This window comes from Embiotoca jacksoni, unplaced genomic scaffold (assembly GCF_022577435.1).
Source record: "Embiotoca jacksoni isolate LCO1_2020_lvr unplaced genomic scaffold, fEmbJac1.0.p SCAF_23, whole genome shotgun sequence".
NCBI lineage: Eukaryota > Metazoa > Chordata > Actinopteri > Embiotocidae > Embiotoca > Embiotoca jacksoni.
In genome coordinates this window covers 7,863,486-7,885,642 of record NW_027185374.1, presented here as the reverse complement: position 1 = coordinate 7,885,642, position 22,157 = coordinate 7,863,486, and the positions used below count along the sequence as shown (strand labels likewise).

The window sequence follows — 22,157 nt, the reverse complement described above, 5'->3', positions numbered from 1 at the left end:
TCTGAAAAGAAAGCTCTACGCAAATTGTCAGAGATGAAAACAAAAACGGCAGCTTTATGACAACTAATTTGAACTCGTTTGTATGCACCTCTGTTCCCCGTGTTGATCTTCTCCGCATGTGACAGCTGTTTGTACCCGTGTTCTCTCTCCCCGGATTGCTAATCAATGTCTGATGCTGAAATCTCCTGAATCCTACCCTGAGGAGGAAGGGCCTCAGCGCAGCACAGAAATGCAAATGTTTGGGTATTTGCATCGTATAGGAAGCGCATCGTTTTGCCGACATGCCTCTAGCCTCATCAGGGGAACTGTGAAGCAGACATAACAGCAGCCCCTCTTCATTTCAGACAGGAATGACTCATGTTGCACATTCCTGGGCTCGTTTTAGCAACCCAAAACCAAAACCTTCAAAATTAAAGCAGGAAAAATGCATTTCACTGTTGATTTAATTTTTGAAGATTAGGTGGCACTAATGCAGACATATGTTCGTGGGTACTTCCTAAATTCTTCCCATTGCAACCTTTAAAACTGGTATGGACTTAAATAATGTGTACATATGTCATAAGAATTTCCATATAGCAAAGTCAAGTTAAAGAGGAAGTCACTGTAGCATGACCAGCTAACCAAAAATAACAGTTTTAGGGTAACCCCTGTGACCCCTTAAATAGTCGACTTGCCACCTCTTGTTACAGATTATGTTAAATGGACTGCACTTTTTTTTTTACATTTACAATGTGTTTTACAATATTTGTATCTCATTCACACTCACACAACGGTGGTGAAAGAGCTGCCATGAGGGGGAACTTGGGGTTGAGGGTGGAACCAGGGATTGCACCACCAAGAGCCACAGCTGTCCACTATGACCATAGTCTGGACATTAATTGTGAACTTTTAAATGTTTGTTTAATTTCAAGGCTTTTCAGCAGCGTGAAATGAATCCATCCACAAAAAACCGCCAATATAAAACAAAAGACAGAAAAATAAATACAATTTGATGCTACTTTAATCTTCCCTTGGGTCTTGACCCTCAGATTGGGAATCACCAATTTAACCTTTGACACACTTCCTCTTTCGTGACCTCCCAAATCACCCTGACGGGCAGCTGTTGTTTTAACTGTTATTTGCTCACGGTACACACAGCTGACAGATTGTGTATGATGACATCTGGGGATCTGATGGAGTCTTGCTCTCCGTATGGACAGTCTGGGAGTGTGCTTGTCTGACAGACTGAAGTCAAGGTCAGTCAAAAGACACACGCACAACACACTCCACTGGCATCGCTGTAGGAGAGCACACACACAACTCATTAACTCTGATGGATTACAGCACATTTCAGGCTAGTAAGACAGACATACTTGTACACACCACGCATAAACTCACACACATGCACGCATGCACATACACACACACAAGACTATGGCAGCACATACAAACACAGATGGACACAGACCTGCCACCTCAGTGTCACCTTCAGCTAATCCTTGTGAGACAGAGAGCAATCCATCCACTGGCCACACAGATTTACCCATAATCCTTGAAAATGAACTCATTCAGAGTACAAGTGTGTTTCCTCAACGCCCGAGCACACAATCTGTCAATTGTTGTACGTACACATACACTTCCTGTATGTAGATAACCTGCAGATATGCTGTACAACCCCCTCATGCAAACTTAAAAAGGCACCTTGAAAAACGATCAGGAGAAGTTAGAGAGCTGTGATAATGGCTAGTGTGTGTGCTCTTTTAGTGTCTGTACGTGTGTGCACGAGTGTGTGTGTGTGTCGACGCAGATTTAATTGGATGGGAATGTCACGTAGGACAGGGGACATGAGTGCTGCCGGTGGTGTAGGTCGTACACCAATTACTGCTCCGCACTCTTCAAAACTAGGAGATGGAAGACGGAGACCCCACTTCATTACCAAAGAAAGCCCCTGTGTTGATAGCAGCCAAGTAGGGCAGCACGGCGGGGCTGTGGGGGTGCTACTGCGGGTGTGTGTGTGTGTGTCGGGGTGTGGTGGGGGGGGTTCAAATTAAAATTGACATCTAAATTGCTGGGGAGAAAGTGGCTGCAGCCAAAACTTGAGGTTTGATCGCCAAGTTGTTTTTTCCCCCTTAATTTTGAAATTGTGCCAGCTACAAAATGAGATTTGCTGCATCGACGTGGTTGGCTCGTACATAGTGAGATGAAATGACAACGAAAAAATTAATAATGTAGAGTGGGTTCAAGGGAAGGCTGAGTGTAAGAATTCATTATGAATTGAATAAACGGAAAAACTATAAGCTTTTCAATTGATACATAAAGGAGTTGACTCAATATGAGTTTGGGCAACACGGGTGCTGATTGGAGGACATGAATAAAGCCTCCCAGTAACTGTGGCCTGTATTCAACAGCTCAAGTGACAATTTTTCAGCTTCAAATGTCATGGGAAAAGGTGTTATCAATACTGTACATTCAATTCAATTTTATTTATATAGCGCCAAATCACAACACAGGTTATTTCATGGCACTTAACACATTAAAGTCCTTACAGCAAGACTTTACAATATAATGTATGTATGTATATAATGTTCATCATCATCTTGTGTTGATGTGAGCGACATCGTTGGCTGCGCGCACGCACACACACACACACACACACACAGGACAAATCTATATATAACCACTAACCCTGCCACCTCCAGTGTCGATCCCTCCGTGGGTGTCGGGGAGGTGCGACGTCTGGACGTTGTGATGGTTTTCCAGGGCTATGCTTTTTAAAGGTCAGTTGTTGCTTCCTCCTGAGTGGGAACAGCGAACTGACTGCCAACCCATTTGGCTGCATCTATCACATCCTAACCACTGATAATTAGCCCGCGATATTCGGCTGCATTCTGAGTGCATGGATGGCCGTCTGGGTGGACGTCTGATAAGGGAGAATAGAAGTGTTCAAGGGGAGTGGACTGTTTTAAGTGTGTGCGTGTCTTTAAGAGTGGAAAATGGAAGGTGACAGAAAAAAACAAAAGGGGGGAAAAAGGCACAGAAGCAGAAAAAAGGTGAGAGAAAAATGGCTCGCCTGTTGGTAAAGGCTGAAAATTGTCCAAAGTACCAGCCCATCGTTTATCAACGAGGCAGAAGCACATACAGCTCGTACTACTCATTACCTGCGGTCTCTGTCTGCCTCCCCCTAATACCATCCTCGGGCACACCTGCCACCGCTCGCCCATGTTTCTCTGCAACTGTCACGCACACACATGCACACACAAGCACACAAACACGCACGCACACACACACATACACACACTCTCTATGCACCATCTACCCACACACACACACACACTCTCTATGCACCATCTACTTCTATGTCTCCGAGACCCCAGTGCCCCATTAGAAGACAATGAAGAGGAGACACTGTCTTTGCTCGAGCATGTCAGACAGATACGACATCGCCGGCCTCGCAGGCCCCAAATACACCCATCATCTTCCTGCCTACCTAATCACCACTGTGAAGAGACAGAGGGAGCAGGAGAGGCTGGTGATTGTGGTTAAAAGAGGAAACCAGGAGGGAGGTGTGGAGACATACGAGGGCTTGATTTGGGACCATTCACTTTTCGCGAGAGCCTTAAAATCACTGGAAAATACAGCAGCTCCTCCATGAAGCTGGGAACTGACTGTACATACAGTACACAATATGACAGAGTTTCCTTACGTTTCTGGACCTCTTTTGGGGTCCTCTCCCAAGAATATTTTATTTTATATTTTCAACTTTTAACTATTTTTTAAATTTCACATCATTTGTGACCCGTACTATTATCATATAACATTTTTCAAAAACTTGCAAAAGCTAGAGGCAGATAATAAGTTAACAACATCCAAAATATATTAAACTTGCTAAAGAAAAATCTAGTTATTTATGATGCCATTGACAATGAGTTTGCATTCATTCGACTAAGGTGCAGACCAAAACAGCTTGGATGCCTGACGCCTCAGAATCCAAAATAATATAAAACAGATATCGGGGCTAATCATCAACTGACTAATTGATTAATTTACTAACCGTTTAAGGACAAGTGGTAATGCAGTGTGCCCCGCAATGTCTCTTAGCAACAACATAACTTCGACAGAGATTGCATTGCTGCAGCCCTGGTGTTTATTGTGACCACACATTTGGATCACACAATGCCAGAAAGGTTCAACAGTTTTCTATTGTGTTGAAAAGAAATTAAGTAAAAATACATTCATGTTTCTAAAACTCTGCTGCAGGTTTGACAAATGATTTGCGGTAATGTCACGTAAACAACAGGAAACAGAACTTGTAGTAAGTGAGCAATAACATACAGAATAAGAAGATGGTGAGCAGCACAAAGAGAGACACAAGAAGTGAAAATCAGCAGTGACATTTCAGAGGGGATGGGGCTACCATGGTGGGAAGGAGGGTTCATTTTAGTGCACGTGTGCGTGTGTGTGTGTGTATGTGTGTGTGTGCGAGAGCGTGAATGTGGGGTGAGGGAGGTGGTGGCTGGTGGAGGGTTGGAGGGTTGAACCGATGCCTTGACAGCGCAGTAGGGGCCAGCGCTGTGAAGTTGGTTAATCCCGAGGAGCGGGGATTAGCTCTGCAGGGGGGAACTGCCTCAGCAAGGGGGCTCTGGCAGCCTGTTGTCCCCGACCACGGTGCCATGCTGTGTGGCTGCACCTCTCCACCCCCGGCCCCTGCACCCCTTTCGTAAACTAGCCCGAGGCGCTGTCTGACCTAGTATGTAAAAACAGATTCACACAGTAACACACATGAACCTATAAAAGACACGCACAACAGCTCGTCAGTTCATTATGGCTATGGAGAGGCTGGAGGCCTGGGAGAGAAGAGTGAGGGCGTCTTCACATGAGCCCATTGGTTCCAGTGCAGAGCTCACAGGCCCACCTGGGGCTGCTGCATCTCCTCTCCCCTCTCATCTTCTCTCGTCGGCTCTGCAGCGGTTCAATCCTTCCTGGCTCGCTCCTCTTGGCTCTCCTCTTCTCTTTTTTTCTGACTGTTTCACTGCAGGGTCCTGAACACCTGGGGCTGCAGAGCTGCGGGGACTCTCTGCTGTTATTAGCATCATTGCCCTGCCGGTTATTTCCCCACCATCTCCAAAAGAGAGTGCTGTTGGGCAGAAAGCTGGAACGGACAAAGGAGGACCTTCATCTCCCAAGTCGTTGTGTGAGCACGCTGCCCGTGTGTTTACACGCAGTGTGTTTACATGCAGTGTGTTTACTATGCATCTGCATGCAGGGAGGTGGACGGCAGTATCTGAGTAGATTTCAATGGAGCGTACAGGTGGTGATCTCCTCTGTCTGGCTGCATGACAGCTTCTCTTCACTTGCAAGAACAAAAGAAGCCTGTCGGAGGGCCCGCGTTTCAGGCAGCTCCTGCCTCACCACAACAACTCAAAGAGCAGCTGAAGCCTCTTCCTTCAACGAGTGTGAGGCAAGGTCTCTCCCAGCCCTGTGGTGTCCTACAGACAGGGACTTTTCTCTGGGTGACTGGCAGCCCAGCGTGCTCACCGCCCGTGGACACTGAGTACTTAAGGACTTGTCAGTTCAGGGAGCAGCCCACAGAAGACTTCAACTGTGTTCAGCACGAGGTATGATGAAACCTCCTGCTGGAATCTCCATCACACTGCATGTTCTTGGTCATGCTTGACTTGGTGACATTTTCCCGGGAGCCATTCAGTACTCCTCTGCAAGGTCGCCGAGGCATTACAATCCGCCTCCTGCGTCAGGCGAAGACAACATTCTCAAACCGCTTCATTATGTTGGTCAAAAGTATTGTGGAAAAAGTGCTGGAAACTTGTGAAAAAGATGGAGGGAGGTTTTGTTAAGGACACGATAAAGGTAGTTGTTAAGTCAAAGCAAGGCTTCCCACTCTAGAGGAGCTCAACAACCTTCATGGAGGTAGGAAAACACAATCCTGACCCTCGCCGCTCAATTGACTGACGCCTAAATAATTATACACAGTAGTAAAGTGCAGGGATGCTTATACAACAACAACAACAACAACAAATGTTAATGAACCTGAAAAAAATAAAGCGACGAACAATGGAGCTTTCACCAAGCATTTTACGGGCATGTATGCAATTTATAAGGTCGTTTTATTTTGAAAAGCCATAAAAAAGCCCCCTCTCTCCTTCAGATTTGTTTGCCAAACAGCACAACATCCCTGATGAGAAAAGCTAGTTGCTGTACTCAGTGTCATGTTGCTAACAGTCTTCATGCAATATTAACTTGCAATAGAGCTTGGAGGACACACAAACCTGTGAATAGTGCACGATAAATAAAACAAAACCAGCTGTGATTGACGTATCATTAGACACCCATGAATTATTCAATATCTGCAATCATATTGGTTTGCCAAAAGATCAACATGCTGAGGAGCATGCAGGCTCGAGGTACCTGATTGCAAGTTAAAAGCCTTCCGAACTTGACTGCTCCCATCTCAAAAAAATCTGTCAGTCATTAGTGTTGGTGAGCGGAGACGGGAATAAGCCTGCTCAGTCCTCGCAGTGTTGATTTGGACATCCCGCTGTTCCCAAAGAAAGGCTGCATCCTACCAGCTTTGAGATGGCTCTGATTGAAGACATAATTGTGAATGTGGGTGAATTTCATGGTTAGGAGCGTGAAACCCCTCACTGAGATGGATGGAGAGATGGGGAGGGAGGCAAGCAGCAAAGAACTGCAAACGAGGTGTCAGGGTGCTCGGAGCTGGAGCTGGAAGGTGAGAGACCTTGGCTAGTGCCGTCCAATGTATGCAGACACACGGGCGAGATGCACAAATAAACGTGTGTGTGTGTGTGTGTGTGTGTGTGTGTAGGAGCACGAGTGTGGACAGAAATGCAGACATAATGAAAAAAGACTGCCAGCGTGTGTAAACAATCTTTTCATCAATCAATCTATGAGTGCAGCGAATCAAGTCTTGCTGTCGCACCATTTCATGCCATTCCCTCAGCCTTCGTATACAATCCCCAACAGCTATCTGCATATCAAACAAGGCAGCCATTCACATCCACTGACTAATGATTTCTCAATGTTATTAACTCTGTATTACAACTGCACTTCAGACGTGTGCAGCGCTTCCTCCTTGTGCGACAAAATAAAATAAAAAAAATAAAAATAAAAAAAAAAGGCTCGAGAGTAACAGTTCCCTTATCTCCACTGGCCAGGATTTAGCCCTGCTGTGGACTGGCTGCCTCCCTGTTGAAGTCTCTGCTATCTTTAGAGTTTTTGGCCCCCACAGTACTGAGCTGCAGTAGCACCAACTGGGTCTCGCAGTGGAGCCACACCTGCCTAATCTGGTAGTTAGCTCCAAAATAAAAGGATCAGCAAATAGGTGCTCATCTATCAAAGCAGATACAAACAAACGCCTTCAGAAAATGGCCTGAAAGTGATCCTAATAATCTTCCACTGTTTCTTTTCTCCATCAGTTAAAATATAACAGCTCAAGGTCAAACAAGTGCTTCCAATGCATGCAGAAGCACACTTCAGACACTTGTGCGTGGGATGCCAAAACTATACAATACGCTGTTATTTAATGCATCGCTGTTTATGTGGGAAATAAAAACAAAAGGTTTTGAACAGTGGAGGTCTTTGTGAGAGTTATAGCAACTCAAAAAAGAAGAAGATCCATCACTTTTACAGTCTGTACAGTTAAAATAAGTTTTCACATTGGGTTGAGTTTTAGGATCTTTCTGATGGTGCTTCTGACCTGTTTCTTGCAACAAAAAAACTAATTTGATGATTTAAACTCGTCTTTATGAATCTTATGAGTTGCTGTTTTTAATCTGTCAAGCTCTTCACCAAACTGTTGACATTGCCTATGATTTATAGCACGTGTCTTTTGAGCTGATTTGACAGACCAGCTGCCTGTTTTTCACAAATCCTCCTTAATCTTTGAAATGGCTAATTCCTCCTCAGCAAAAACAAACTTGCACACAGTTTTAAGCAACAAAACCTGCCACCGTTCTGTTTCCTTCACATTGTTTACATCATGAATTATTATGAAGAACCAAGTCAATCAGTTTTAAAATACATTTAGTGGGATGTCTGTTCCCAAATAGTTTCCTGAGTCTCACCAACTTCTGACAACTAGTTTAAAACCTGCATTGATTCAAGTGCACAAAATGTAGGTGAGAATGAGGCAAACCTTTGCTAAAGAATGGCCACAAGTGGCAGTTACTGCTTTATGGTAAGAGCAACAACAAAGTGTGACAGTAGCACAAGTGGAAAAGATGTGTTTCAAAATCTACCTCATGTTTGTTTAAAAAAAAAAAAAAAAAAAAAGGTTGGAGCAGTAAACTTTACTGACATGAATAAGGTGCCTTTTCCTGCTGGTTGATTCAGTTTTTCCAAAATGTGTCACTTCTTTATTTCTAAAGACAGGTTACACAGTTGTCAAACCTTCATCCTCAGCTCTCAGTAACTGTGAGGTCTTGCTTCAGGTCCGATAGAGGGTTTATGCAAAGTGTTTGTTAATAAATGGGATTAATCTGCAGTCACTGATGAAGTTTTTGTAGTGCCTGACAAAGACAACCAATTATCATGTCTTTGTTGTCACTTAATTCCTTCATTACTTTACTTTCCAATGAAGACAAATTACCCTCAGAAGTGACACGTGGTTATTGAACGTCTTGTAGCTCAGACTGTTTAAAAAAGGAGGGTTACTTTAAGTGATAGAAAGGTATAAATGTGTATTAAGGCTTGAGCGTGGGTATCTGTGCTTGTGGAAGAGTTGCTTATATTGTCATTCGACGAGATATCTAAGTTGGCAACCAGCACATAATATACTGTATCTCTTATTGAAAATGTAACATGCAAATCTGGCGGATGTAATTTCTTCCACATAAACAGGTTTTATCTGCAGGGAGCGAGATATTTACAGCCTTTATAATACCTCAGTTACAGCTGACACCGTCTTCATGCTGAGTATAGTTGGATGTTCTGATGCCTCATTAATAAAACAGTGTGTAGGATCTAACAGTGTACGTGCCCACAATAGCCCAAAATGGCATACACAAAAAAATATTCATATTTCTAAAACCACATGCACGCACACCTGCAAACACAGTTCCCTTTATGAATCACAGTCTATTTGGAGATGTGCGCACGTAGAGCAGCCTCATATCCCACCCTCTTCACGATCACCTTCAACCATGAATGGCCAATGCAGAGCTCCTCCTGAACATTGATGCATGTTAAAGTAGCCAGGCTGTTTAGTGGTTCTTCAGCGGAGAGGAAGAACCGGGAGATGAATTTTTCCGACATAGAAATCGAGTTACTTCTGGATGATCTGGAGGATATAGGCACATGTTTGGTGGCCACAGCAGTGAGGTCATAAACTAAAGAAAATGCATATAATGTTGCTTCTCATATGTAGTGTCTACAATCAGTCACCAATTTCTCCAAAATGCTCATATGCCGCTGCACATTCTCCAGTCAAGATTTCATAGACCTCAACTTTTGTGTAGGGTAGTTGGAAGTGGGAAGTGGCCTCTAGGCCCCGTCTGTGCACACGCAATAGTGATAAATGAGGCCCCCGGTCTTGATACATGTACAGCAGCTCACACTGCCCATGTCTGCCAAATCAAAGTCTCCTCAACAAGTTGATGGTAAATGCATTCACCCAAGGTCAACACATGTAGTCAGAAAAAGGAGACTCCTCTAATGACACATTTTAAATGGAAATGTGAACCATGAATAATGCATTTATAATCATTATCTTAAAAAAAAAAAAAAGGTTTGAATTGAATTTCAATATATCAGCAGATTCAACTGTAATAGAAATATGGCTGTGCCGTCTTTAAAATCACAAACACATGCATGTATTTAAGCATTGTAATCCCACAACAGTCAAGTCTTAAGACCTTCTAACACAATGTCGATTCTTGCTCCACATTGTGGTTTCTGAAAAAGACAAAATAGCCCCAGTTGCTTAGGAACAAACCCGTTGACTGCTCCAACAATTTGCCCAAAAAGCTTCAGAGACCTGTTAGTGTTAACATGAAAATGCCGATGAAAACAACCCTGACCCTGTCTTACAAAGGGTTCACTTCAGCCTGAGAGTCATGCATTTTCCTCCAAATATTCCAAGTTCATCTGTTTTGTTTGGTGTGTGGGTTCTTTCTCCTTTGTTCATAGTACAGCACTCAGGCAGTAATACCATGCAGAAGAGGTCTCTGGTAGTTCTTGGAGAGAGGCAAAGTAGGTTAAAGTTGTACAGTGCTCATAATTGAGTCCAGTTGCTGAGGGGCCTTTGGAAAAGCTTCACGATTGCACAAAAACACACACTAGGGCGCAGCCAGAGAAAGACATACAAACACATCACGTGGAGGAGCGCTGATTTCTTTGGAGCCACGAATGCCCCAGATGCATCGGCAGCTCTCAAATTAAGCAGCTCAGAGACAGAGGAATCAAATGCGTTTCCATTACGGGGCAAATATTCCATCTACCCCCTGTCATAACGACACTGTATGGCAGCATTATGGGGAAATATCAAATTAGGCTGTTTCATTTGGAGGACTGTTGTGCATTGCGAACAGCTTTGGAGATCAATTGAGCTGCTAGGTAATGAGCGGCAGCGGCCTGCTCTAATATACTCAGTAATGTTCTTTTGATTGCTTTGGTTAATCTTGCTCTGCCGTGCATGGGGAGGGAGCCCTCCTCTCTCTGCTCAAACAGACTCATCAGCCCAGGTTAGAGGGAGAAATAAGGAATCGGGAGCAGCGTTAAAAAAGCCACGCAATATGAATCAAACTATTAAATCTGGACAATCCCTGTTCATGTTGTATACCACGAGGAATTCATTAAGCTCCACTGAGAACACGGTCTGTATCTGGTTCTATGCTGAAGAGTCTCAACGAACAGGGAAAGAAAAGAAGAAGATCCAGCTGCATGGGCCACAGTGTACGACCTTGGTTGGTGATGTGTTGATGCTGAAGTGGATGGAATCAGACACAGCGCGCCACTGATCTCTGACAGCAAAACCTGTCACTCGTGCACCACTCACAAACAAGTAAGAGGCACTCGGTCGCTCCACAACAACACTCACAGCTGTGACCATTTAATATGCTCCGGCTCAGATTCATTCCTCTGCACCTTTTGCTCTCACAGAAAATGCTAACAAACCTGTCGAACCACTTTCGCAATATGCTGCACCGCACTACTGCATGCCACACCATCTGCCACGTTTTGCTGCGCAGTGTGAATATGTATTCACTCAAACTGTATTGCTCAGCATCCACCTACTTTTGCAGGATTGTCCACGTACATGCTTGGATATGGCAGTCAAAATCGATGGGTAAGAGCTGTTCGGGACTGTGGGGCCACCAGCTGAGAGCTGCTGGAAGGGGGTTTGTTGTTTGGAGATGAGCTGCTGTTTGGTTTGCACGAGTTTTACCTCTCCACGTGGTCCAGGTTCCCCGATACGCCCAGGCCGCCGATGGTGTACAGTTTGCCGTCGTATACCAGGCTGTTGTGTCTGCAGCGAGGCACGGTCATCCGGGACACCAGATTCCAGTTGTCCAACAGGGACATGTAGCACCACACATCAGCCACCATCACACCCGACTCTGTGCCACCTGAAATTTACAGAATTAAGGTTATTAACCCTTTGAACCCTTGGCTGTTTTCAGGACAGTATGGGCTGTCCAAATCTTTCATCATTTAATTTGATAATCCTTAGAGATAGAGATTAGCCTTTATATCAATGAAAACAAGTATTTCTTCTTATGAAATTGTTATGTTTTTATGTATCTGACCATAAATATTGTCAGTAGGGATATCTTTTTTATGGTTGCGTAGATGAGATTATCTAGAATATGGCAACATCTGAACCATGTTTGTGAGACACTGTATGACTCAGCAATTTGAAAAAAAATATGTGCTTTGTGCCTGACGGAAAATAAATGTCATGACAGACTGCAGGTGGCCAGGGCCAAAACCAGGGACTCCCACTCAGTGCATACGCCCCTGTGATATGTGCTAATAACTCAGCTATAGAGTAGGTCCAAAAATACGTTGTTATTATTATTTTTTTTCATACAAAGTAAGATGCGACGTCAGCCCCATGTTGGAGACAATGCAGAAGTTCAGTCGGGACAAGAACTGCAGTAACAGGTGTGGAGACGGACGCAGCGCTACATGCAGCGTGTAACAACGATTAAATTTGATGCAACTTTAAAGTTGATTTTCTCTACACACAGACGTCTTCGTCACACAGACGAAGCACTGATATCGTAGGAAGGCTCAAGCCGTACAGTTTCATAGGACATGCGGCGCATCTGTCTGTGAAGAAAACTCTGTGCGTACTTCAACCAAAAATAAGGGATGAGAATTTGGACGCAATGTGCGTCCACCGGGTTTTAAGGTTTAAAGTGCTAATGTTGGGTAAATATGAAGCTCTTACCACCACCTCCACCACTACCCTTTGGTCAGGAACTTGACTTCTATTTCAACCAGAGCAACTAGGGACTAAATCGACTTGTGTGTTAGGTCGACGTGTCAAAAAGTACTTTCTAAAGCTTCAGGAACTATTGATGTGGAGTTTAAAGGGCTAAACGTAACTAATGGTCAAATCCAGACCGCTTCACTGCTTTATCACTGTACTGCTTCTTTTACAAAACTGTCGTAGAGGGTGAATATATCTATATTAGGATGAGGGCTGGAAGGTTAATGTCATGTTTATTCATGTTAAAAAACAATGTTAAATTGTAGGCTTTCCTGTCGCGAGTAGCTTCATCACATTTACTGCATGTTCTAAAATAGAAGTAAACAACCACTAAGCCTTAGCTGATCCTCTTCCTCAGAGACATGCATTTTCACCTCTCTTTTGTTCTTTCCTCACATCCACTTGAACTTACACTAAACTGCGAGTTTTGCCACATTAAATACAAAGAACATGAGGATGAGGAGTTTCTGTAGCTCCCTCAGTGCCCTAAAATAAAGTCCTGTTTACATACATCCTGTTTGATCGTGGGTGGCCAGCTAAGGTGTGAACGCACCCAAGACACACTGACATGTGATCTACTCAGATCACATTTGGAGGGGGTCTGAGATGCATATGACCACATTCTTTCAGCAGCGCGGATGCAAATGCGCTCTGACTTGAGTCACACTGAAGGACCACCGGCATAACTGACGGTGTCTGAATAAGTAATTGAAATAAATGCAGCGACGGTGCAGCGTTCCTTTCTTTGTATCTGACCCAGTGCTTCCATGTGCACCATCACCTTCCTGCAAGTTTGTTAGCTCTGGATGTTTTTTTTTTTTTTTTTTTTCCCTCCAGAGTATATAGCAGGGTACTGTATATGTAAAAAAAAACAAAAAAAAAACAGGCATCTATTGTTTGGATAATAATCAAAATAATAAAAAAGCTTTTCTTCATACAACCCTGTACAATATTAAAATCTTTACTTCCTAAGTATATACAAATTTTATTTTTCTCCTCTCACATGAGAACAGGGACAGACTTAAACAACTTAAACTGACTAAAACTTCTTTGCTGCCGTGCTGACTAGTCAATCGACCAACCAAGAAAACTCTTCTTCTTTCAGCTCTCTTTCAAACCGCCCTGTTGGCTGTGTAGTTTGATATGTAACACCAGCCACGACTCAGTGACCCTGCTCAGAGAACGGGGAAGGTTACAGACCGAAGCCTGTTGATTGGCTAGCAAGAACAACCCTGATTTCCCCACTGGCTGTCTGACTCCCAGCGGACACATGCAGACCTGTTCCAATGCCCAAACACAAATTTACATTTATATGAAAAGAGGGAGAGGAAAGGCACACGCAGGATGAATCCTGTTGCATTTCCACGGTGCAATGTGAAGGTCTGAGTGCCGTGCAAGATTCTCTCACAAATGGACCAGGGAGGGAGGAATTCAGTCTACCTCTGGAGGAGCAACTTAAAGGTGTCTCACAGATGGAGTCACAGAGTGCACAGTGTGCCGCTATGGAACAAAATAAACTGCAGAACACTGCAGCAACTGTAAAGCCAGACAGAGAAAAAAGTCAAGTAAAAAAAAAAAAAAATCCACAGAAGGTAAACAGGAGAGACATTCAGGACAAAAAGGACTCTTCTGAAGAGGAAGACATTAAAGCTGTCAGCAGTGCTGGGCAGAGCAAAGCTTTCAAACCAACATACGAGTAAGCTTTGAGGTTATCACCCTTTTAAAACTCTTCAACTGTATCATAAAGGTCACAAGAAGTGAGCAATGGCCTGCGTAGCTTCATTTTGGCGAATCACAGTGGCGACAGATGGGAAAAGGTCCTCAATAAAAGATCATGAATGTCAGGCTTGGAGACCTTTGGCAGGACTCATTATGGTGACAAAGATTTGAAGAAAAGAAACCAGAAACTGCAGGTGTTGCTTTTGTATCAACAACACTGCAAATATTGAAATAACTGATTTTGCCAAAATGAAGAATAAACCGGTTGCAGTTACCGGCACTAAAACATGCCTTGACAGGTATTTTAAGTTCATCCTTATTTTTGTATTTACTGCAATTAAATAGTTTGAAAATTCCATTAATTCCACCTTTACCTGTGTTTTGATCACACTTTATTTTATTTTCTTGTGATAAAAATCATGAGGAGTGTTGTGGAGTTTATCAAACAAGTCTACAGCCTGTGAAACTATACAGTAGTTCTTTAAACTGAATGATATAAACATATAAGCATGCTCACATTGACAATAAGTTCATGTTTATCAGATGTTTTCCACTTTAGCTTGCTAACCTTTGCTAATTAGCAAAACGAGGACAGCTAAGAATGACGTCATAGGTTTTGAAGGTTTTAAGACATCATATTGATATTTGACAAATTGGAATTAGACCTGATCAATAGATCACCTAATTTAAAAGGATTCATCCTGTGTCAACCAAGAATGTTTGCGTAAAATTTCAAGGCAACCCATCAAATAGTTGGTGAGATATTTCAGAATGGACTAAAGTCATCGGGCAAAAGACAGAAACTGGAACTAAAGACCCAGTTTAGGACTTAACAACAATGACAATACTCAACTAGTCGGTGATGTATTCAGCCGGGACAATGCTATGATGACTAACTTGCAGTTAAGATGAAGTATTCATGGATGTAGTGGTAACCGTTCAAAACTGCAATGTGATAAACTAACAGCATCTATGGTCCTCCTCCTCCTCTGTCCTGCTGAACGTCTGCAACAAGAAAAGCTGCAATTGTATCGGTGGAGTGGCCAATTTAGCTCACCTGACAGGTAGATGTTGTCTCCCGCCGAGATGACACTGAAGAACTCACGGTCGTAGAAGGGCAGGCTGGCCAGCGGGTACCACTTACTGTTCTGGGGGTTAAAACAGGTGACTGCTGTCAGGGAACGCTGGTTCATCCCGATAGCCTGACGCCCTCCCACCAGAACTATCACCTCCGCTACACCTGGAGGACAAAGGAGCAAGAGGAGAAGGACGAGGGGGAGGGAGATGATGGGGGTGGACAAAGGAAGGGAAAGAGATGGGAGAGAGCAGGCCATCAGGAAAGGTTTCCACCAGAAAAATAAGGGCTAACAGTGAATGAAAAGCTCTTTGAGACGGGTCCGTGCTGCAGTAACCAGCAGGCAGAATGTTTTGTGAGATGTCTGATGTTTAAGGATTTATTTATGGCATTTTTATGCATTTAGAAATGGTACTTAAAAAAGGAAAAATAAAAGAAACCCTTCTTCTGACTAACACACAAGCAGCTGCGGATAAAGAGTTTGCTGTTGAATTTCGCAGGCCTCGGCTGCCCCTGAGTCAATAAGCTTCTCGGAAAATGCAAAACAAAATGCAAAATAGTAAAGTTTCCTCTTGGTCTGAGTTAAACGGGAAAGTATAACTCAATTACCAAGACGGATGGAGCTGCCATTGGCTGTAAAATTCTTCCTTTCCACATGTAAGACAAACACCAACCTACAAATTCACTTGTCCACACACTGGTAGTGAAACACACACTGTTTGGGCTCGGCACAAGAGAATCCAAAAATCAATGGGCAAACCAATTTGTGTACATTTGTATGCGAAGGTGGACCCTGTGTGATTAAAAAGATACTTGAAACATGCTAAGTGCTCGTCCTTATAACGGCTCACCAGATCTCTGCTTTCAGACATGCATGCGCGCACACAGACAGAGCTGGTGGATAAAGACACCAGTGATCCAAAACACACAAACAGGTTGGCAGGCTGCCACACGCGTGTCTCAGGTCCTCTCAGTCTTCAGCAGCAGCAGGCTCCAGTGAGCAGGCAAGACGACGAGCCGACAGACAGAAATGAGCTTTGTTTGTGAGCAGCAGGCAGGCGGGGCAGAGGGAGGAAGAGGACGACGGAGACTGGTAGAAGAAGGGTAAGTGAGAAAAATAAAAAAAAGGTAATGAGAGGAGGAGGTTGGGGGGGAAGAGAGGATGGAGGGAGAGCAAATCTTCATACACTCCAAACCAAGGCTAGCCACCGGTTCACCCGCCTGGATCGATACTCTTCCTCAAGTTCACTCTCCTGACAGGGAACATCCACGAGCAGCTGTTTTTTTTTCCTTCTGCTTCTTTCTGTTAAAACTATCACTATATTTATTTATTTTTCTTCCTTAAGCCTCCTTTTTTGTTCAAAGCTGGTAAAAACACAGAGCTTTTCTCCCAGAAGAGGAACAAGGGTAAAATAGGAGAAAGACACAAAAACTACAATGGGCTTTGCTGAAGCTGAGCAAACAGACAGAGCAGTAAGCAGTGCCTCAGACATATCGTGGACATACAGCTTAGACTTAGTGGACAGCTTAAAGCTGACTGCTTCTTTTCCTCACTGAGATTGTACGAATGTGCTCCCCTGCTCAGGACGGAAAAGAAAGTGATGGCTAAAGGAGAAATTGTCACAGTGTCACTGCGTAGATCAAGGTATGGTGCGCAGGCTAAAAAAAAAAAAGTACAATCGTGTCAAAATGTGGACGGTGTAGGAGTCGTAATACGTTGCCGCCCCGTCTGGCAGCCGGTGACAGATGTGCAGACTTGGAGTGCTGCTGAAAAAGATTTGGGGGTTGAACTTGTTCCCATCATGGGCCCGTTTTCACAGCTCCGTGGCATCACGACCCAGACTCCCAGCCTCAAACGGCTCACAAGACCTCCAACAGACCTTGGCTATTCAGTTAATAAATGGGAGTGTAGTTTTGTAGGACAGTCTCAGCTACAGCGGTTGCTCTTTGACAAAACAACAGAGTGAAAACAGGCTCTTTGTCTTCCCTCTGATGAGCCTCCGACCCAAACCTACACACACACACACACATTAATTATATTGACTTTGTTCTGCTATTGTTCTTCCTTGTGATTAGTTTCCTGCACTAGCTGTACATGTTTGTACTCTATTTCTCTTTATCACACACGCTTTTTCAACTTCTTAAAGTGGATTTTAAAATTAAGACTATTTTCTTTGCCTTTACAGGACTCAATTTTTCATTTCTTTTTATCTCCCTTTCTTTCATCTCATTAGCCATTTCAGTTTGTTGATATTGAATGGCTCAATTAACTTGGCAAAGTTTCTGTGAGCCAATTTGGGAGTTTCTTTTTTCTGTGCGCACATCAATCAATGTTCTACTGCTTAACGGGTCTTTGAGTATCTGTATAGGCTCATGTTGTTCAAGAAGAAATATTAAATTCAATTGCATCAAATACTACATTTCCACGTGCCACAGGTTTGTTTTTCACAGACAAACTGGAAAACAGACATTTCTTTTGTTCTTTTCTGACATACAGTTTCTCTTCCACACCAAACCTGAATCCCCATAGTATCTAATTAGGCCAACTTAAGTAGTTTCCACATGCTGCTTCAACGTGCCGAATTGTTCGTGTCTATTCACATGCAGGTCTTTATTATCACCTAGTGCACATGTGCGGGGTTGTTCTCTGTGCTTTCTGCTTGGCCAGACACGTCAGGGTGAGTCCACATCTGGGTGCTGAGGCAGCTGTGCGGCTCTGACCCCTGAAGCCCTGAACACATTCACAAGCTACCACAACCCAAAGCCTGTCAGAACGCAACAAAACACGAGAGCAGCACCGCTGACGGGGAGTCACGGCATCGGATCAGATGGTTGCGTGGGTGTGCAAAAGTGCATATGTGTGAGTTTTTTCTTAGACAACGAAGCCTCACAGGGACGGCTGTCAGTCAGTGTGAGGTTTGATGGGAGTTAGGTAGAGGGATGAAGGGATGGAGGATCGAAGGATGGAGACGAGCGGTTGGGGATGAAGGGATAACCAAGTCTTGACAGGTCTTTTTTTCCCTGACAGAGTTTATACCCGTGGCAGTTTTGGGGAGAAAATGTCTCCTTCTCCTGATTGTTACTGACCTTTTGTTATTTTGTTGGCATATTTTGAACCTGCCTGTATTCAGGCAAAAAAAAAAAAAAAGAAAAAAAATCTACTTTTGAGCAACACCTTGCTTTATTTTTGAATCTGGTTAAGCCACCACTGTTAACATGTTATTGTCACTTTAGAAGTGGCATGTATATTTCTATCCTTATGACATCTACAAGTCAACTGCCTCTGATTTGGATCGAGACCATGACAGCTTGTTAGCCCATCACGGCTGGAAAACAAAACTTTGTTCTTGAAATCGAACTAAACTTCCACAGCAGTAAAAAAAAAAAAAAGCTTTTACTTGAACTTGGTTTACGGTGTGTTTTGGTCTGTTCAAATGTAATTTGTGAGCTCTTGGTTACAAGATGGGAAGTTGTATTCACGGTATGCTTAGCGTTTGAGTGGTTAAGTCATAAAAACAATTTTGCAACGGCATTGTGGATGGCCTCTGGAAGCCGCATAGGCTAATAATTTAGCAAGCCAACAGGGAATAATACAGGAAATGCAAAGGCATAGTGGGAAAAGATGACACCATTGGGAAGATCAATATTTTCCTCAGACGTAGGCTATTATCGAAGTTATGAGACAAACTCTACATGACTAAAATTACAATATATTAGCTTAACATCCAATGAACTTCCATGGCCTCTTCCGTGTCTGTTAACATCGGCAAACGCATCACAACTCGTGAACATGGGGCTCATTATAACGAGCTGTAAAACATCACTGACATTAATTTTTGAGATGATATAGCCAGATTATTATGTTGCTCTTCCATACATCAGGCAGACACAGTGAGGTGTTATTATTTATTTGTAGCCGTGTTTGTGTCCTCTTGATGAATGTTAGTCCAATATTCAGCTGCTAGCAGCTAATGATTTTGCCTGTTTTGAGAAACACATTGACTATATTTAGTTAAATGGACATTTAGAAAAGGCCTTCACTGAGACAGTAGTGGATGGGAGCCGTATGGCAGCATAAACAGGGACTACAATGGAAAAAAAAAACATCTGGACAGAGAGCAGGATTAAATCCCTCAGGAGGAGGTTTCAGTCATTGTGAGCCGTGTATTGTGTGACAAAAAAAAAACAACCCCCAAAAAAAGGATGTGTTCTCAGCGATGGACAGGCTTGTGTAAGAGCTGAATCTCAAATTGAACTTGATGCCCACCCACGGAGCGTGACGTGAATACACACACACATCCACTCCCCGACAGTTTCTGCCTATTGCTTCCACCCAATTCGACTTCAACCGAAATGAAACCTATCTGTGACGGGAGCACGCCGCTCATGCTTTACCCCATGCTGCAACAAACTGGATCCTCGCTGCGGACACTAACGCACACTCACCCACGGATGTACAGTCACTGCTGAGGAAGCGGGGTTGATTGAAAGATGAGGACAGAACGGAAAGATTCTGCCGTTTCCTCTTCCCTGCTGCCACAGTGGGTCTTATCTCACCTTTTTATGGGTCTCCCTACTCCCTGCCTCATGCTGTGACCCTGCTTCCCTCATTCCTCTTCGTTTTTACCCTGCGGCTAACACCTCCCTCTCTCGCTCCCTCGCAACCTACGGGAGACTTTGCCCTCTCTCGCTTGCTTTCTCTCTCTTCAAGTCTTCCTCTCTCATACCCCGGGAGTCTTTGCTCTTCTTCCAATACACTCTCCAATTCATCTCCCTTCGTTGCTTCCTGCTCTTTCACCCAGTGCACTTTTTACCCAGGCATCGCAGCCTTTCGTGACCTTACTTTAACCAGCCTTACTCTGCAGCAGAGCGGCCACAGGGACATTTGGGGGGGTTCAGTTGGGGCGAGTCACAGAGTCAAACACATTTACAACTGGGATTAACCCAGCATCAACACATGCTAACCAAGAACTGTACTCTCAACATGTCTAATTTCATGCCAAAATGAAGGAGAGGTGCTTAAAATGTTTTTAATATCTCCACAACAACTGGTCAAACTCTATCTGCAGCTTAAAATGGTGCAATACACCTGAGTGCTACTAAAGGGACTTTGAGGTGAGACTGCTTTGATTAATAACAGCTTGATTCATTAACCCAAAACCTACTGCTGCTTAGCAACATAATCCCAAAAAATTTGAAATACAATGAAAGTACTGCAGTTTTAAACATTGTTTAAATTTTTAAAGTCCTTCTCCAGCTACTCTTCCTCTTTATGGTAATTGTATTCCTTCTCCTTAATGTTTAGTACAGATATAAACTGAGTATTTTATGAAGGAGAACATCCCTAAAATAATTGTTATTGCATTAAGCTTATAATGGTTTGAGCTCCGTTTTTTCATTCGTCTTTAACTTTATTATTATCCTCAATCAAATCTATCTGGTTTGCAGCTAGGCATTAAAAAACATAAATCACAGGAATACACAGGTGACAATGATAAACAACCATCTAATTGAGTCTGACAAAAAAAAAAAGCGAAAAACGTCCACGTTTTAACAAAGGTGTCACATGCATAAACGTGTAAATATATTCATATAGTGTAACAGGAGAAAAGTGGAAGCATGCAGACTTTTACCCAATGGGTATCACAGCCACAATGACACCAGCAGTCTATCTGTCATGGCCCAGAGCCATTTATATCTTAGCGCTGGTTCATAACTATTTCTTCTTATCTCCGCCGCTTTTCTCTATTCTCTCTCTTTAGCTTTTTTCTTCCTACTCCCATGATTTCTTTCCCAGGGTGTTAATTTGCTATGGTGAGGATCAGGGGGCCAAAGGCTCCCACATAATGCCAGGGTCCGGAGAGGAATGTGCATGAATGTGAATGGGTATATATGTGTCCGTGTGCGTGTGTGTGTGTCCGAGCCTGTGTACATTTTGTTGTTTGTCTGTTGGGTGTTTGTTGAGCATAAATCTGCACTGCAGTGACTGGCTCATGTACCTGGAAGTAAAGACAAACTGTTTCAAGGCTTTAAGTGTCCTTGAACCACATTTAAAGGCTCAGTTTACCTAAATTGCAAACTTGCCTTTATCAATATATGGCCAAGCAGACTTGTTCTGGTTTATTTGTTTAGGTATTGAAATAATTGTAAACTTTTCCATTCTTTTCCACTGAATTGAATTTGGTTTGTGGTGCTTGTAGCATTTCTAAAACTGCATAAAAAAAAAACAGAAAAAAGACGTGACTGGAAAGAGATGTTTCTGATGAATCCATCTATTGTACTGGGACGACAACAACACATATTCAAGAGGCTGATATCTCAGTGTGGGAAAGCAGAACAATCTGCATGGCTCGAGGAAAAAAAGATGATTTGGATGAACTCACCCTTCAAACCATGCAGTGTTCAAAACTCATACATGAGGATTTGATGCAGGCACTCATGCACCCGCAATCCAAACAACCCCATGTGCACCATAAGCACATGCAATGATAGAGCTCAAAGCAGGTTCACTTCTGTTTGTTGAATATTGGATGAGGATGAAGCAGCCTTCAAGCCTTCGAGCAGATATAGCAGGTCAAAGTGCCAGATGGGGCACGAACGAGGTTGAGGCTGAGGCTGAGGCTGATCCCTGTTTCTGTAAAGGCTGTTCGCTTTGGGTCTGAGCACGAACTGCAGCTCAAGAACAGAATGAGGCAAGTTTTCTGGCAGCTGCTGAGGCGATCGCTCACTCAATCCCCCCTCCCCCCCGCTCTGCCTCGCCCTTTGCCTGCTTCCCGGTAGCTCAGGCTGACAGTAGTCAATAGTCAAAAGGTCAAGCGGACCTTCACCTGGTGCACATGTGCCCTGAAAACATTCAGACCAGAGGTTATCTAGTCTGGATTTACCGCCTCCATGTTCCATTTATGAGCCGAGATA

The 22,157-nt window shown here is 43.5% G+C and overlaps 1 protein-coding gene across 1 annotated transcript in view; it reads right to left on the bottom strand.

The window, feature by feature from the left end:
* The window catches only part of LOC138203590 (kelch-like protein 29), a 204,821-nt gene that overhangs the window by 24,202 nt on the left and 158,462 nt on the right, over positions 1 to 22,157 (bottom strand). The window contains exons 11-12 of the mRNA XM_069158583.1: positions 15,225 to 15,407; positions 11,399 to 11,579 (exon numbers count right to left, since the gene is read on the bottom strand). Coding sequence (XP_069014684.1) covers positions 11,399 to 11,579; positions 15,225 to 15,407 — 364 coding nt within the window. The remainder of the gene's footprint in view (positions 1 to 11,398; positions 11,580 to 15,224; positions 15,408 to 22,157) is intronic.